This window comes from Brachionichthys hirsutus, chromosome 5 (assembly GCF_040956055.1).
Source record: "Brachionichthys hirsutus isolate HB-005 chromosome 5, CSIRO-AGI_Bhir_v1, whole genome shotgun sequence".
NCBI classification, from domain to species: Eukaryota; Metazoa; Chordata; class Actinopteri; order Lophiiformes; family Brachionichthyidae; genus Brachionichthys; species Brachionichthys hirsutus.
Window position 1 is genome coordinate 1,293,477 of NC_090901.1, and position 18,583 is coordinate 1,312,059.

Genomic DNA, 18,583 nt, shown 5'->3' on the forward strand with positions numbered 1-18,583 from the left:
AATTGAAAGAAAACAGGAACGCTTTAAGGGTTATAGCGGCGTCACGACTTGCCAAAGCGCCCTCTGGCGGCGGTGAGTGTCACGGCAGCGCCCCTGTTGTCAGGATGTGCCCATGCGCCGGGGGGGGGCAGAGGTCTGCGGGGTAAATCCCGCAAGGAGATTCACCCGACCTGAAGAGAAGCAAACACTGAAGTCAGAGCCAGCTGGGGTTTCATCGTCCGGAATCATGACAGCAAGGTTTGTGTGTTCACTTAAAACAGATCCAACAGGAATATAATCCCTGTAGACAGGAGTATAATCCCTGAAGACCGGTCCAGTTTGGTTCCAGACATTCCTTTTCACATGTCATCTGGATGCTCCACAGGTTCCCTGCGCTCCTTGTCCTCGCTTTTCTCGCTGGATTGAACGCATCGAGGTAAAGTCAGAACACTTTCTTGCGTCGTTTGTTGAGAGTATTTGTGAGTTGTTGTTTTTTCCCATTCCCCCTGCCTCACTCTGTGTAACAGACCAGCTGTAAACCAGGAACTGTCCGGTGTTTTCAATGAGCTGTGGCGGTTGGACGTGAACCGCTTGGTGCCCGGGATAGACTACACCATCTCTGTTCAGGTATGGGGCGTATTCTCCTTCAGCCATTCCTTCATCTCTCTCTGTTCACGTTGGTTTGTGTTTGAGCTGCACAGGGTCGAGCTGGCTTTATAAACCAGGGCAGCCACGTTGCACAGGATCGCGCCTCGCAGCCTCTGTTCTCCAATGTGAGTGAGAGTAAAATGATGAACTCAACCACCATGTCCCGTGAGTAGCTCTGCAAAGGACGCGAGTCCATTTCGTCCTGTTTGCAGGCCCCAACGGTTATAGATTAACCGTTGGGGCCTGCAGGGTTCATCAAACTCCTGGACAACTATGAGCGGTCCGTCGGGCTGGCTGAGCAAGTCACAGCAGAGGAGCAGACTGAGACTCAGCTCTTCCTGGATGCCGTCTGTAAGACGGAAGTCATGAAGGTACGTTTCTCATGTTATTACAAACACGTTGCTTCTTCTTGATGCTTCCCTATCTTACGCCCAGATGTGGAACTAGATACTGAGTTCCGCCTCTTCCTGAATCACAACAACACTGAAAGTATTTTAATGGTGTGAGAGAGGAAAACTAAACGAGCTCTAAAACATCTGTGAGCAGCTGTGGAACGCTGCGAGGCCTCAGCAGCACCCCTGAGGAGGGTCAGCAGGAAATGCAGACATGAGGCTCTTGTTCTGTGCACCCCGGACAAGCCGACAGTTCAGCGCAGGACATTTTGCAAATGCTTCTAAATATTCATTTGTGTGTTTCGTGTTTCTTCATGCTTGCGTATTTGTTTTAATTCAATGCTTTGACCTAAGCTGCTCCATTCAGTATAGTTGGAAAGGTCCTGCACCAGAACCATCATTAATGCACGATGTCTCCTCAGCGGGCTCATCGGTACCTGGTGAACAAAGGGAAGTCCAGCTCCAACCTGAGGCAGTTCAAGAGTCAGCTGAGCTTGATCTGGTTCCACCTCTACCACAGACAGAGGAACGCAGGGTGGGATTCTGAAAACGTTCAACTGCACACAAAAGAAAACGGCCGCGCCGTTGAATCAGCATCCTAAAAAGCGACTCTATTGTTTTCTTCTTTCTTATTTCTGTGGTGTGTTGTAAACTAAATCAATCACCAGCATGGACTCCAGTGGATTTGAGCATGTCTTTGTTGGAGAGACGAAATCAGGAACTGAGATCATTGGTTTTCACAACTGGATCCAGTTCTACCTGCAAGAGAAAAACCTGCATTTGGACTACAAAGGATACAAGGCTGGACGCCATGACTTGGTAAGTCTGACAGTTTATCGCCAACCAAATCATTTATCATTAGCATCCCACGCCACGTGACTTTGCTTCCTGTGTGTCTGTCCGCAGCCCGATCAAGACGACCACGTTCTGAACTTGCAGTTTAGCTGGCACAGCTTGGTGAAGCCTGTCGGCAGCGCCTTCATCGGGACCAGCCCTGAGTTTGAGATGGCGCTCTATACCATCGTCTTCCTCATGAACACGGACAGAATGACCAAAGTTGTGGTCAACATCGACCAATGTCAGGTGGAAGTGGTGGTCATCAGACACGGGCGCTCCCTCGGAACGGCGTACCCCAAACTGCTCAGCAGCAACGGCAGGCATCTTGGGCAGCAGCCACACTGATGTGATACATCCAGACGCACCAGTACAGAGCAAGACATGCTGCAGATGTGCAGCTTCTCTGCAGCTGGATTTATTCATCATGATAAATAATTGCAATAAAATTTTCCTTTTAATAATTGAATATTTGACCTCAGCAAATACTTTGCAAATACTAATTGCTTGTATGAAAAAGCACCGATTGTAAGGAATTATTCTGGAGCTACCCTTGATCTATGAGTTCTAATCCTAAAGATCATTATTATTATTTTTTAAAGTGGTTTTAGTTTGCCTTCTATTTTGCTTTACCAATATCAATAAACTATTCAAATAAAAGTACACAGTGCTTTCAGTCTCATACAAGTTAACTGTGTTTCTTTGATAACTATGCTCACATCCATTGATCCTTTAAGCTTGATTATCTTTATAAATATATATATATATTATAATTCAGCACCAGAACCGCAACAAATGCGGAACTTATTATTTTGTTCCGGCATCACGGACAGTTTTCGGTAGAACACATAAACACATGTAACAACGACTTCCGGCGTCGTTCGTCAACATTGACAGTCCGACCAGAAATTAGTACTTTTGCTGATAAACATTACAAATAACGATGGAGGTGCTTGAAGGGGAGTTTAGCGACATGACTCCCCAGGAGCTTGCGGCTCCTGTCGACTCTGTAACGGTGAGTTCGAATAAAATAAAGGCTCATCTTCATCGCTCGAGCTCAGACAAGCTAGCATGGCTAGCAGCGTAGCGGGGAGGACGTCCGCCTGGGGAAAGTTAGTGTTAGCTTTAGCATAATGAAATGCTAAACACTTGCGTATAGTTTGATGAAGAATGCCGTTTGAATGAGGTTTTGTAAGTCGCTCCAATAAAACAAATGTTGGTGCATTAAAGTTGTGTCGAGCCAGTTTTGTTTCATTTAAAGTCCACAAATCTGAGACGTTTCTTTGATGTTCTTTTTCTGGCAGGAGAAATGGAAACTGCTACCGGCGTTCTTAAAGGTAGCAAACCTCACCTGCCTCCACTGGGTGTCTTGATTCATTTAATTTAATTTATTTTACTGTTTCAACATGCCGTAACTTCACCAAATGTGTTTTACAGGTGAAAGGGCTGGTCAAGCAGCACATTGACTCCTTTAACTATTTCATCAATGTGGAGGTAAAACGCTATCCCATCTGGAATGAGTGAGTTGCAGCTGTTTCCGTCGCATCTTTACCTTAATATCAGTCTTTTCTAGATAAAGAAAATAATGAAAGCAAACGACAAGATCACAAGTGATGCTGATCCTATGTGGTACCTCAAGTAAGTCACCTTGACTGTTATTATCTCCAATAAACAACAGTAATCAAACATTGACGACCACCGACGTGCTTCTATTTCATCGGTTTGTGTGCAGATACCTCAACATCTACGTAGGTATGCCTGATGTTGAAGAAAGCTTCAATGTAACCAGACCGGTATCTCCCCATGAGGTGAGCTGACTCCGTTGTTTCTGCTGGTTGCTGTAGGCAACACATTTTGATAATCCGAGAAGCGTCAGTACTTGCTCATATTCTTGAGAACAGGGTGTGATCTGTAGCTTGTGATGACATCAGATGTGAGGCTTTCACTCTCCTGTTGTGATTCTCATCTGTTCTTCAGTGTCGTCTCAGAGACATGACCTACTCGGCGCCCATCACGGTGGACATCGAGTACACTCGTGGAAGCCAGAGAATTATCCGTAATGCGCTGCCCATTGGGAGGTATCGTACTTTAGCCGTCATAACCTTAACATCCAAAACTTGAGATCAATCATCTGTCATCAGTGTGAATCTAGCATCTTTCACTCACCGCTGCTGTGTTAATGATCAGTACTCGTATGTAGTATAATATAATTCTTGTTTTATTTTTTGCAGAATGCCAATCATGCTGCAGAGCTCAAACTGTGTTCTTACAGGCAAGACGCCCCTGGAGTTTTCAAAACTCAATGAATGTCCCCTGGATCCAGGTACACAAAGTATTACACACAACGAGTATAATAAGACTGTCTCATTATTATTCATTCAGTTTCCTGATCATTATTTATAATCATCATTTTGTCTTTATTTCAAAGGAGGATATTTCATCGTTAAAGGTCAGGAGAAGGTTATTCTGATCCAAGAACAGCTGTCCAAGAATCGAATCATCGTAGAGCAGGACAGAAAGGGTGCAGTTGGAGCTTCTGTTACTAGGTAACATCTGTCTTCACAATGAACTAAATGCATTGACTGACCTTTAAAAGGGAATTTCTACTCAATTGTTATCACTAAGATCATGGATTAGCTATGGTGTGGAAATATAGCTGGTAAACCCGAGCAAAAAAAGAAAACTGATTATACTTGTGAACGAGTTCTGGAAAACACCTGCCTTTTTATTTCTTTTGCATTTCGTAATAGCGATGTTGGGTTAAAGTTAAAGTAGTCCATGTAATAAACGCCGTTCTTCTTTGTGAAACTTTCTGTTTCAGTTCCACTCATGAGAAGAAAAGCAGAACAAATATGATCGTCAAAAAAGGCAGATTTTACCTGAAACACAATACACTGTCAGAGGACGCACCCATCGCTATCATATTTAAGGTAAAGGTAAAGGTGGTGATGATGATGAGAGTACTGACATGACAAGGTGATGCGATGAATCCAGCAGGGGGTGCTGCATGACAGCTGGCAAGAGGATATTTCATGACTCGGGCTTTGTTTTATGGTTTTGCCCCAGAGGTTGAAATAAAAGCTTCCGTTTGTCCACAACAACTTTACCTAAATGTATCTGTTTCACTGTTTCCCCTGAATTGTTTGTAGTCGAATGATTTCACGCATTTATTTAGCGAAAGGTTTTCTTGCAGGCCAGAGCATCAAACAAGGCGAGCATTTTCATTAATTCAGCGTCAGACTCGTTTTCACTTGGTTCCCGTTTGTCTCTATAAATATCAGTTAGCCAGCTGCTATCGTTAGCGTCTGTCCCCTCGGAGGACAAACCCCTCCAAACACATCAAGTATCTACAAGACGACATTTGTGTGCTCGTGTTTGCTGTGTGTTTTATATCCTCTCTGGTTTCCCCTTCCCCGTTTCTCCATGTGTTTGGCAGCAGCTGTGGATCCGTTCCCACAGCTTCACATTTCCATAAGCAAATGTCAGACAACCTTATGACTCCCGATTCACCTCAGCCTCTGTACATCCTCTTCACCTCATTATGCTTCCCGCCTCTGCTCGTGTTCTAGTTCCTTTATTGCAAAATGTCATGTCACCCAATCTGTGAGGTCTTATTAAGTAATTATTCTATATTTTATTTCAAACATTCTCTCCTGCTCGTTTGCTCAGGGTATGGGCGTAGAGAGCGACCAGGAGATCGTGCAGATGATCGGTACCGAGGAGCACGTCATGGCCAGCTTCGCCCCGAGCCTGGAGGAGTGTCAGAAGGCCCAGATCTTCACACAGACGCAGGTACCTCTGTGATCAAGAGGCTGGAATACGTTTTACAAACTTAAAGGAATGCAAACAGGAGGTCGTCGTTCAGACACGGAAACAGAAGCGATGTCCTTTGTGTGTCTGTGATCAAATGGTTAAGGCTTTGTCTCGTCACCTGTTAAGTAAATCTTTTCATGGGTTATTCAGGAGGCCTGCATGTTGTCTCTGACATCTATAGATGAATGCGATCGGCCAATTTGTTTTTCCATAAAGATTATGTTGTTAGAGGAACCGCTGATGCATTGATGAGGCCATATTTGCTTCCTAGCAACCCTTTGCTGGAGCTCTCCTGTTCCTGCCTGGCAGCTTCCATGATGTCTTTTCAGGGCATTCATTGGCTCATTGTATTCTGCACAATGATGCCTAAATCTATATAATTAAAGGCCGATAAAGCTCAAGAAACATTGTTGATGAAGAATCTACCGAAACAAACTCTGACTCAAGTCAAGTGGTCTGTACGTAGACGTCAGATTTTAAGTTGCAGGACTTCACCAAACGATAAATTATTAGGTTTATCTGGATTTTATTGTGAATTTTCCCCGGTATATTTACATCATTTAAAAATAATTTATTTTTTGCAACATGTTGAACAGGGTGGGTGGTCTAGATTAAAGTATTGAGCCTCATTAACCTTTGACCCTTCAGTAGATCTGTGGGCTCCACAGGTGTGTGTGTGTGTGTGTGTGTGTGTGCACGCACACGTCTGTGAGTGTACGTGTGTGTGGATTATGCCCTTTGTGACCACCAACACTCGGATGCATTTTCTATATTCTTTTTCATGAATGAAAGGTTTTACTACAACATCAGCTTCCGACACGCTTAGCATTTTGTCCGGAGCTGGGAATTAGACCTCCAACCTTTATGGATACAGACGACAGTTTTGAAATAAATGTGTAAATCGTATTTATATATATAAGATTTTGTGTTGTTTTGAAGCTCGAGTGTAATTTTGGCACCACTATTATAATTTTTTTTATTCTCGCGTTCACTGCTCCTTCTGACCTCCTCAGCTCATGTTTGTGTTTCAGGCTTTGCGGTACCTCGGGAACAAAGTGCGGCGACAGCGGATGTGGGGGGGCCCAAAGAAGACAAAGATGGAGGAAGCCAGGGAGCTTCTGGCATCTCTTATCCTCACACACGTTCCTGTATGTTACCTGATAGATGATCATCATGCTTTATGATACACTATATATTCTTCAAAGTAGCGCCTGTCTTGGTTGTTTTTCTGCAGGTGAAAGAGTTTAACTTTCGGGCAAAGTGTATTTACCTGGCTGTAATGGTGCGGCGGGTGATCCTGGCTCAAGGGGACAACAAGGTGGATGATAGAGATTACTATGGCAACAAACGTCTTGAATTGGCTGGACAGGTAAGCACCTGTGCACCAGTTTGCTTTAGGTCATGTCATTTGCTGTTTCATATTTTGAGCTTCTTTCAACTGAGAAACATGAAATTATAAAAGTGCCAGACGTCAGGCAGGACGTTTCAGGACTCCCTGTCTGACTGTTTACTCTAGTGGAAGGAATTTATACCTTTTCTTAATATGTAGAGCCGCTGCAGAACAAAGCGGATGTGCTCATGAAAAGAAAACGTACAGATAGCGGTCTCGCGTTGCACTGCAAATGGATCCCAGCGCTGCAGCGAGGAGACGTGGCAGCTCCGGCCCTGATCGCTCACCTGCCTCCCGGTTTTAATGAGGCTCTCATTATTTTCCCTCAGCTTTGTATTTCCACATTTTGTTTATGGCTTTGTCAGGAGGGAGATATGCAGTCGCTCTGAAATCCAGAGCTGTGGCAGCATGGGGATTTTTCAGCACCGTGACAATAGAATGGCTGCCTTGACTTGAGCGATTGAGCTAATCCACAGGCCCGGCTCTGATAATGTAATTACTGCTGTCTTAAGGCCTTTAATTCCCCCCCCGCCCCCCACCTTAACCGGCTCTGCATAAGGAGCAGGAGATGGAAGGAGTGGGGGGGGGGGGGGGGGGGCTTCTTCAATAGGGGGCTTACGCACCAACATCGCCAGCAGTCTCCTCACTCTCCAATTATGGTTCCCTGACATTCAAATAATTGGCCTGGCTGCTCAACAGAAGCTTAATTTCTTTATTAATTTTAAGCAGCCTGCCTGTTTGTTTTGATGTATGCTAATGCGCAGGGCGGGTGGGGGTAGCGACAGAGGTTGCCTCCTGCAGGCCTGCCGGGGGGAGGACAGGGACGTGGAACGTGGAACTGCGTCTGCACACCTGTTATTAAACCTGATTGTAGACGTTCACCAGGAACCGAACTCGCTGAGGGCGTCATCTCTGAAGGACTGCCTTTCTCAGCGCACCACACCTGACAGGTGAATCGATCTGAGGACTCTCGCTCTCTGTCCTTTCTAGCTCCTGTCTCTCCTGTTTGAAGATCTGTTTAAGAAGTTCAACTCTGAGCTGAAGAAAATTGCGGACCAGATCATCCCCAAGCAGAGAGCAGCTCAGTTTGATGTGGTGAAGCACATGCGGCAAGATCAGATCACCAACGGCATGGTCAACGCCATAGCAACGGTGAACTGAACCTTTACCCGACCGTAACCGTGAATAAACCGACTTCCTACAGCTGTCCCCAACATTTCCCCAAAACAATAAACAGTATGTCATCGTTTATTCAGACATTTTCTGAGCACACATCTCTAAATATCTCTTCGGACTGCAGGCGGCGCCTTTGTTGAGGTGTCAGAACTTTCAAACTGGTTCTTTGATACCTGAAGCTTCCTGGAAGTTAGAAGTGTCTTAAATAAAGGAGTAATACCAAAACATCTATATCGTAATCAGACAAATACACATTGAAAGAATCTGCGTATTTGTTTCCATCCTCGTGAACACAACAGTCATTTGATCTGTAACTGTTGCTGTTCTTTCCTCAGGGAAACTGGTCTCTGAAGCGATTCAAGATGGACCGGCAGGGTGTCACGCAGGTCCTGTCCCGTCTCTCCTACATATCCGCTCTGGGCATGATGACCAGGATCTCCTCCCAGTTTGAAAAGACCAGGAAAGTCAGCGGGCCACGCTCCCTGCAACCGTCGCAGTGGGGCATGCTGTGCCCGTCAGACACCCCTGAAGGAGAGGTGAGTGAAGCTGTAACTCCGATGCAGCATTCTGTCACTTCAAAGAAAACATCACTTCTGTCGTTGCTGTGGTCCGTAGGCGTGCGGCCTGGTGAAGAACTTGGCTCTGATGACCCACATCACCACTGACATGGAGGACGGTCCCATCATCAAACTGGCCTTCAACCTCGGGGTAGAGGACGTCAACTTGCTGTGCGGAGAGGAGCTCTCCTACCCCAGTGTCTTCCTCGTCTTCCTCAATGGTAAAACGCCTCCTCACAAGCAGAGCCTAATAAATAAACCTGTACAGAATTAACGTGGGAAGCTTCTGCTTTAGATCACTTGAAAAGAATCTTTCATCCTCTCGGTTTTGAATGTTTTTCCTGTGAACATGAAGGGGACATTTCTGTTTGGTTTACAAAGGGCAGTCTTGTGTTTCGCAGCGAATGATAAGTCAGTCATTTCATGACAGCAGCGGGTTTTTTCCTCGAGTCAGAACTTGCCCCTTTTAATTATTGTATGTTTGTCTCACCACTGATGATTGTCAGATTATATTAGCAGTTTAATTAGCTGGAAGCAGCAGGTGTCAAAGCCCTTCAGAGGCGGAGCACAGTGTCTCCTCTGTCCTCCAGTCGCTCGTCTGTCGGGCTCGATGCAACCAAACCAGGCCGAGCGTTCTCCGGTCAGAGGCATCACACAGAGCACACGGTTGTAATAAGCAGGCTAGTTTCAGTTTGGGTCTCTGCTTCTATTTAAACTCTATTAAAACCCGAGTTTTCTAAATGTTCTTCACCCTCGAGCTGGAAAACCTCGTTGGTTTGTTCGATCAGCGCGTTTCTGACTGATTCATGAGTTGAATCCTTCTCACACAAATGCCACACAGGTCTGTGTTGTAGTTTCTAATGTGTCAAACTTTATTGCTTTTATTTATCATATTAGATAATAAAAACGGATGTTTTCCACATTTGAACAGGTGGTCTCCTTGATTGTGATCTGCTTTCGGCCAGTTTAGAGACGAAATGATTCGTTGGGAAAATCCTACACGGGTTAATCAAATTATGAAAATGAGCTGAAACGCTTTAGAAGAATTAGGAAACATAATTGGGAACAAATACTGGATACTACTAAACAAATAGTACAGAGATATGACATCCAAAAACGCAAAGTATACATGAGGGCAAAGATAACATATTTAATAATTCAAATCAATCATCTAAATGAACCTTTTAATCACGGTAGAATGATTTAAAGATATTTGGACCTGTGCAGGACACACGAACAGGATTAAACTAAACTGAATATATACCCCTGTAAGGAGGAGCTGGGGGGTCGGTGACGCTCCAACTGAATCGTTTCACGTCTACAGGTAACATTCTGGGTGTGATCCGAGACCATCATAAGCTGGTCAACACCTTCAGACTGATGCGCAGGGCAGGTTTTATCAACGAGTTTGTGTCCATCTCCACCAACCGAACCGACCGCTGCGTCTATATCTCTTCCGATGGGGGTCGCCTCTGCAGGTAGAGACTCCGTTTGTAAAGCAGGAAACTTTATTTTATTTAGGAGCTATTGAAACACAGTATTTTGACAGCAGCTGCTTTGACTGTGTTGTTGACCAGGCCGTACATCATAGTAAAGAAAGGACACCCGATGGTGAAGAACAAACACATTGAAGATCTGTCCCAGGGCTACAGGTGAGATCCAGTTTTTTGGTTGAAACTTTGTATAATTTGTGACGCACACACCTTTTTCTTTTCTTTTTACTCTAGAACCTTTGAAGACTTTCTGCATGAAGGCCTGGTGGAGTACCTGGATGTTAACGAGGAGAACGACTGTCAGATCGCCCTGTATGAACACATGATTTATAAGTAAGTGGCTCGGGGTGGAACCCGCTTTTAAAATGCTGATCGAAGGCTTTTGACAAGCTGGTTCGTATTTGTTCCTGTAGAGAGACGACACACTTGGAGATCGAACCCTTCACACTGCTCGGGGTGTGTGCTGGCCTCATTCCCTACCCCCACCACAACCAGTCGCCCAGGAACACCTACCAGTGCGCTATGGGCAAGCAGGCCATGGGTAAGACTTGGGCTGGTAGAGTCCGTCTGCAAGCGGGCTACTAAACGGGGACGATCTCAAACATCCTCCACACAGCTGGGCGTGCGTACACAAACACACACTCAGTGATTTGAGTTTGCATCAGCACCGCTCTTGAGCCCTCTAAATCTGCGGCTTCAGAGTTTAGACATTCATTCAGAATAACAAACGCCATAGATACATGTGGCCTGCTGGTTTGTTTCTCCCAGAGCTCTGCTCTTGCTCTACTTCATGCCAGAATATATTTGTATGTGTGATTGAGTGTTTTCCTTATGTGTGTGTGCACATGGACATCAAACATGGGGCGCTTGCGTAGGCGCTCTATTGTTGCGTGTGTGTGCGGAGGCCCTTTCCCTGCCAGTCACCCAGAGTGTCATTAGCAATTCATTGTGTCTGCTCCGGCTGTGCTCGGGGGGGTCAGTGTGCTCAGCTGCGAAAGACCTCGGCGTGGACACCCATGGCGCCTTGGTAACCAAAACTTCCCAAAATGGGCCTGCTAACATTCGTAAGAGCCGCGGTCACACCCCTTTACCTCCGTTCAGCTCTTCTTTCCCTCCCCCAATTATTACAAAACCAGACTGGAACTATATTCGGCCCAATATCCTCTGCCTTGTCCGTTTTGTGTGGACGGCCCCATACATGTGCTAATCCGGTTGTGTGGCTTGGCCCCATTATCAGCCCGTGCTTGTAGCCTGATTGTGAAGTAATAGCATCTGACAAATGTCGGGGCTTGCGGGGGGGGGAGGGGGGGCATTATACCATAACTCTCCCAGTTCTTCCACTCTGCTGGTCTGAGGTGTTCAGCCCCACCCTGGTGTATTTAACGCCGATTATCTGCGTATCAATGACACAACATGTCACTGATGAGATGTTCCCTTTGTGCCTCTTCCTCCAGGTACCATTGGATACAACCAGAGGAACCGTATCGACACGCTGATGTACTTGCTCGCGTATCCGCAGAGACCGATGGTCAAAACAAAAACCATTGAGATGATAGATTTCGAGAAGCTGCCTGCTGGTCAGAACGCCACCGTGGCGGTGATGAGCTACAGCGGCTACGACATAGAAGATGCTCTTATCCTCAACAAGGCCTCGCTTGACAGAGGTGACGGGAAGCATGTTTGGATTCGAGTATTATAATAAAGAGTTCATCGTGAAGCAGACTTTCCCATTCTCGTATCTGTAATTGCCTTCAGGATTTGGCCGGTGCCTCGTCTATAAAAATGCTAAGTGCATTCTGCGGCGCTACACCAACCAGACCTTTGACAAGGTCATGGGGCCCATGCTGGACGCCGCTACGCGAAAGCCCATCTGGAGGCACAACATCCTGGACGCTGACGGCATCTGCTCCCCAGGTGAGTTCCAGTAGAACTGCAAGAGACCCACAGTGTACTGAAACTGTAAACACGCACACACACGCACACACACGCACGCGCACACGGTTCCTAATAAATCCTGGTGAAGATGGAGAGATCAAAGTAGTGTGATGTCACTCAGATTCAGGTGAGATGTGTCTGCCGCAGGTGAGAGAGTGGAGAACAAGCAGGTGTTGGTCAATAAGTCTATGCCAACTGTCACCCAGACACCACTGGAGGGCAGTGCCCAGCCAGGCCAGCCCCAGTACCGCGACGTTCCCGTCAGGTGAGAGCGCCTACCCCCCCCCCCCCCCCCCCCCCACACACACACGGGTTCTCACTCTAAAGCACCTGTTCAGCCTCCACACCGTGTCTCTCTTTCTTCAGCTATAAGGGCTCAACGGACTCGTACGTCGAGAAGGTGATGATCTCATCCAACGCCGAAGATGCTTTCCTCATCAAGATCCTCCTGAGGCAGACCAGGAGGCCAGAGATCGGAGACAAGTTCAGCAGCCGGCACGGACAGAAAGGTGTGGACCCCACCCTCCAAACGTTCTCCTCCACGGGGCCGGCGTTCGGCGCGCAGGCCTCGTGTTGCAGCCGTCGATCCCGCTCAGATCTGAGTTCGGAGCTCATTAAACGTTGTAAACGACTGGAAAAGATGTGGTTGAGTCGAGTCCCGGTGGCTGTTGCTCCGTCACGACCCCCCCCCCCTATCCTCATCTTTCAAGGACTCCTTTCAATTAATTGGCTCTTTGTCCTGTGCCAGACTATGCAAATGCATTACGACCCAGCAGTATTCTGCTGCTACTGGGGGGGGGGGGGAGTGTTTACGACCTCCATTGTTTTGCAGCACCTCCCCTATAGAGGACTTGCTTGATGGTTTAATCAAAAAGCTAACTGGCGCCATGCATAATTTACTCTGCTCATTAACGCCGTGGCCACCGGACGGTCAGCTCGGGTGGGACAATGTCTTCTGTCTCAGACGGTGATGGAGATGGAGAGGTCGACGGGGGGTTAACTGGAGCAGACCCGGATGGAAAGTCCCAGATGTGCAACTGGACGGGTGGTTTTTAATCAGAGGCGCACGTCCTCAAAGGTTCTCAAATGTTCATGAAGCCGTTTCTGCTCTTTTTTTTCCCCCTAAACACAATCGAAGGTTCTTAATCTCCGGCCACAGAAGAGAGAATCCGAAATGAAGCTGCAGCGATAGATCTCCCCTCTGCCGATGACGGCTCTCATAAGTCCTGGTCAGCAGAGCAGAATAAGTTAATTATTTACCGGACACACAAACACACACAGCTGTGGAGGTGTGGGAGGGGGTGCGGGGGGGTCAGTAGTAGGGGCCCTTTGTGCGAGCCGCCAGCATGGAGCTATATAAGCCGTGATGGAGGGCTCTGGACCCTTGCTGTTGTCTCTCCTTTCTCTGCTGATTTCATGCCTCTTTTATCATTCACTTTCACACAAAACAAACAACACCGAGGATGTCTGCTATGGAAACCGGCGCCCCGCCCCTCTCTTCCACTGCTGCGGTTAAAGTTTCCGACTTCTAGTCAGGCCTCAACGTTCCTTAGGACCTCCTCTTTCTTTTGCGTTCTTTCACGTCTGTCTTGCTGTTGGATGACTTCCTGCTAAATCGTGCACTTGTTCTCCGTCAGCATCCTGTGCTGCTGGCTGCTGGGCCAATAGTGCATTTTTACCACGCGCAGGGATTCAGTTTGCCCCCCCCCCCCCCGGTTGATGCCCTCCACTTCCTCCGAGCTGAGCTGAAAGTCATGGCTGTGTAATCCCGGCCTCCCTGTCGGCTCAGCACCTTTCTCCACTTCCTGCTCTCCTTCTTTTCTCTCTTCTTTCACTTTTTTTTCCATTTGCAAATGGCTCTACAATCTGTTTGCCCTGGCTTCAGCCCCTTGGCAAACATTTGCACTCACACTTAAACTCCTGGCTACTGCCCCCCCCCCACGACCCAGTGTGTCCACATGAGTATGGAAATGTCTGCCGGAGCTCCACACTGAGCTAAAAAACACTTGTTTTCTGTTTTGTTCTTTCATTTTGATAGATCTGTGGAATGTAACCGAGTTCTGAGCGTTCACAGCAATATGTTGACTTATTGATCTCCAACTGGAAATCCAGAAGACAAACTAGCAGCAGCTTTGGTACTTTGGATGAACCCATCAGTGAAATGATCAATATGGAATATCAGCCACTTTCCTGCTGATCAATGCGATGGACGAACTTTATTTTTACACCAGATGAAGTGTCGTTGCTTAAAGTGTTAGAGGTGCTTTATCTGCTTTAATGATACTGTGGTGTGTAGTAAAACGTGTGTAGTAAAACGTGTGTAGTAAAACGTGTGTGTTTGTGTGTCAGGGGTTTGCGGCCTGATCGTTCCCCAGGAGGACATGCCATTCTGTGATTCGGGAATCTGTCCTGATATCATCATGAACCCTCATGGATATCCCTCCAGAATGACGGTACGTTAGTCCGGATGGACCTTTTGAGCATCATGATTATTGATCGGATGATTATTTGAACGTTTGTACTATAACAGTGAAAACCTTTGTTTGTTTGTTTTTCTCTCTGCCTTTCGTGTTCATCCAACCCACTCTTTAATTATATCTTCGTTATTTATTGTCTTTACTTTTATAGAAACGGAAATAATTTAATATTTCACATGTTTGTTTCGAGGCAAATGGAATTAATGGTTGATAATTGATTAACTAATTGTTGTGATGTAGGGTAAAGTTGGTCAGCTATCGTATTGATCCTTCCTCTGCTCTGCAGAGAGGCGGCCTCTAGTATATCAAAGCATATCAAACGTGCACAGTGCAACGCTGCGATGTTGCTGAATGTGAATGACATGAAGCCTGGCCCCCGTTTCTCCCGGCTTTGTGTGCCGTGCACTGTAAAGCACTGGAGCCATCTTTACTGCTGAAGCCGCCGGTGATGGTGCGTTTTACTCGCTGTGGTTGTCATGGAAAAGAGTCAGCAATGTTTGGCTCGGAGGGATGTTTCCACAGCCCCAGAGTGACATGAGAGTAGGTGTTTCCTTTTATGTGAAGGGTCAGGGGTCCTCCGGGTGAAGCCGCAGTGGAATTAGACCGCCACCAGTGCTGACATGTGTAATCTATAACTTCTAATATCATCAGAGCTGCTGTTACATTTCTGGATGTGAAAGCTTGTGTCTGACTCTGACAGGTGGGAAAGCTGATTGAACTGCTGGCGGGGAAGGCAGGAGTCCTGGACGGGCGCTTTCACTATGGGACGGCCTTTGGGGGGAGCAAGGTGAAGGACGTGTGTGAGGATCTCATTCGTTACGGATACAACTACCAGGGCAAAGACTACGTCACCTCAGGAATCACTGGGTAATGAATACAGCATGAATCACCCCTTCATAATTCATCACGTGCATGAATTTCTGCTTTCTTTAAATACATTCTTGAAGGTTTTTTTTAAAGCAGCTCCTGGTCTTCTCCAGCAAATACAAGACAATATTATTAGATTAATAATTCAGTTTATATATATATATATATTGTTAAAGTAAGTGAAGTAGAAGTGTTCTATTTAAAATCCTCTGAAATGGAGAATCAAGCGGCAGATGTCTCCCAAAGCGTCAGCCTGATATTTCTGTTTGGATGTTTTGCTCAGGGAGCCTCTGGAGGCTTATATCTACTTTGGGCCGGTATATTATCAGAAACTGAAACACATGGTCCTTGACAAAATGCATGCCAGAGCCCGAGGCCCCCGAGCCGTTCTCACCAGGTAAAAAAAACACAATCGGCCGTTTTTCTTTATGAATATTTCTATTGTTTCTCTTTTGATCAGCATTTGTTTCCGTCAGAAATACATAATTAATAGTCTTGGACATGGAATGGATAGAGCAACACGGTTGTCTGCTTGTATTCCTGAATGTTTCTGTCCCTCTATCAGGCAGCCGACGGAGGGCCGCTCCAGGGATGGAGGTCTGCGTCTGGGAGAGATGGAACGCGACTGCCTGATCGGCTACGGGGCGAGCATGTTGCTGCTGGAACGCCTCATGATCTCCAGCGATGCCTTTGAGGTGGATGTGTGTGGACAGTGCGGCCTGCTGGGATATTCCGGGTGGTACGTTGAATACTGTTCCTTTTTCAGGGCTGCGTGTTTTAGCACGTGAAGGCAGTAATCCTCTTCTTCCTCTCCTGTCTGATTCTCGTCTCTTCCCTCCAGGTGTCACTACTGTAAGTCTTCCTGCCACGTTTCTTCCCTGCGCATCCCGTATGCCTGCAAGCTGCTTTTCCAGGAGATGCAGTCCATGAACATCATCCCCCGACTCAAACTGTCGCGCTACAACGAGTGATCGGGACAGGAACTCTGTGGAAGTCTGAAAGACGTTCTTTAGGATCAGTTTGAGATAGAAGCTGATTGTTTTTGACATTTTGCTTCTTTATGTTCACCCGTTCTCTTTGTTTCTGTGCATAATAAAGACAAAATGGCTATTTTGTCATCAGATGCTGTGTGTGGTTCAACGTTTCTGTTTGCTACTCCTCCTTTTGTCATTATTTTTAGATTCAGAGTCGCTGCTTTAGCGTGTTCGGCGCCACCGGGCATTAGACTTCTTTATTTATAAGTAATTCATATGAATAAATGTGTTCCTTATACAAAAATCAAATTCAAACCATTCAGATTTGATAAAATCAACTACACTATCTAGAGCTGTCAAACCTCGTTAGATGTACTAGTACATCATACATGCATACATGTACTTTGTTTAGTCATCTGGATATTCAAATGTCTTTATATATTTCCATTTTTCTGAGTATTTGGGCTAATCGGCTGCTCATAAACAGTCAGAAAGAATTACTGTCTGTTTTTTTTATGATTCAAACATTAAAGGTAAAACAGAAAACAGCAGAGCAACACTCATTCATGTCAATAGCAAGAGAGAAGTTTTACAGTTTCCTCCTTTAATTAAAGCCTTAATGCTGCCGTCATGTTGTATGTGGCGTAACCATACCCCCTCCTCGCACGCACACGCACGCACACACACACAGCTCAATTGGGGCCTTTTCACTGAACAAAAGCAGTACACATCCGTTAGTGCGGTCAGAGTGTGTGAGAATAGGAAGAGTGGAAGAGGCTCTATTGGTGGCTGCACCTGCCCCTCTTTATGAGGCTCTAATAAGCAGATAACAAGTTGAGAAAATGGGAACCGCAGAGGTCGACTCCGCCTTATTAACCAAAATTAATTAGATCCTCCTTTGAGGTCATGGCATGACATTAGCTGCCATTTGCACCTCTGATGATTGTGTCATCATTGGGTTATTGTGGTTGAGTTTTGTTGAACTAATGCAGGTTCTTTTTTTGGTCCTTTTTAACGAGTCTGAAAGGATGTGCAGACCTGTCTGTATCCAGGGATGATCCGTGTGACATCACTTCCAGGTCCGACATGATGCTCACAGGTGGCTGGTGAGCCTGCCAGTGAGCATCAGCATCTTTGCCACGCCTGCGCGCTGGTAGAGAAAGTTCTGCTTGCTATCCATGATGCGGTGAGTAATTCAGCCGTAATCCACATTTCTCCTCTCCCCTCTCCTCTCCCCCTCTCCTGTGGTTCCATTCATATTCTAATCACAGCTTTCCCTTCTCCAGCTCTCAGGCACTCCATCAGAGCCCTCCCAGCTTCAGGCTTTGCACTTTTACTTCCCCCCCTTTGTGACCGTTCCCTCTTCTCAGAGGCACACCGAAAATAAGGTTACCCTCGCCAAAGAGCGGACGAGAAAGGGGTCTGACAACTCCCCCAGAAAATGTTCACGCTGCTGCTGCAGTTTTTAAAGCATTTGGTTGCATGTCTTGCGTGTGAAATGCTGACTCGAGGCAAAAGTTGGATCAAAAACTGTTTAATGTTGGAATGTGTTGAGACATGAATCAAATGTGGCAACAAGTGGATTGGAGTTAAAATCAGACGGAACGACGGGATCTATGTTTATACGGAGCGCTGAGGTGTATAAAAACGTATTAAATGCCATAAAGGAAGACGGGGAGGCCACAGTGTTCGGACTGCGGAGATCTAAGCCGCTTTTTTTTTTTCGTTGGGAGGGAGCTTTTCTTATTCAAAACAGCCCCACAAAAGACTTCCAGTGAGCCCTGCCACATCCCCATCTGACTTGGGGCCATTCATCAGCCTTCCAAGCCTATCAATGACATGTCCCCATCAGGGCTCCTATAAAATCAGCCCCTTTCCCATGAAACATCAGCAAACATTTTGACGGGTCTGGCTTTCCCCCCGCTGGATTTTTGGAGTCTCTACCCCCCTCTTTTCCTTCCTTATTCCCACCCTCCCCTCCCCTCCGCCAAACACCACCCCTCTCTGGGCGAACCTCAGATCCTCAACATCTTCTGTGAAACTCAGAA

At 46.4% G+C, this 18,583-nt stretch overlaps 2 protein-coding genes across 2 annotated transcripts; both read left to right on the forward strand.

Moving 5' to 3' along the window:
• The first annotated feature begins 353 nt into the window (after positions 1-353).
• On the forward strand, positions 354-2,290 carry endouc (endonuclease, polyU-specific C). Its single transcript, XM_068739687.1, has 7 exons — positions 354-415; positions 507-606; positions 681-792; positions 877-998; positions 1,442-1,554; positions 1,688-1,838; positions 1,926-2,290. The coding sequence occupies exons 1-7, from the start codon at positions 354-356 to the stop codon at positions 2,199-2,201; spliced, it is 936 nt and encodes a 311-aa protein (XP_068595788.1). The 3' UTR covers positions 2,202-2,290.
• Positions 2,291-2,796: 506 nt separating this feature from the next.
• Positions 2,797-16,644, forward strand: polr3b (polymerase (RNA) III (DNA directed) polypeptide B). The gene is made up of 28 exons (XM_068739187.1): positions 2,797-2,868; positions 3,158-3,190; positions 3,291-3,347; positions 3,427-3,491; positions 3,586-3,661; positions 3,831-3,931; positions 4,085-4,176; positions 4,282-4,399; positions 4,675-4,783; positions 5,523-5,645; positions 6,698-6,814; positions 6,901-7,035; positions 8,047-8,208; positions 8,568-8,768; positions 8,848-9,010; positions 10,114-10,267; positions 10,367-10,441; positions 10,517-10,615; positions 10,696-10,823; positions 11,737-11,946; positions 12,038-12,196; positions 12,365-12,482; positions 12,584-12,726; positions 14,567-14,670; positions 15,395-15,561; positions 15,845-15,958; positions 16,127-16,300; positions 16,403-16,644. The coding sequence occupies exons 1-28, from the start codon at positions 2,797-2,799 to the stop codon at positions 16,530-16,532; spliced, it is 3,399 nt and encodes a 1,132-aa protein (XP_068595288.1). The 3' UTR covers positions 16,533-16,644.
• The last annotated feature ends 1,939 nt before the right edge of the window (positions 16,645-18,583 follow it).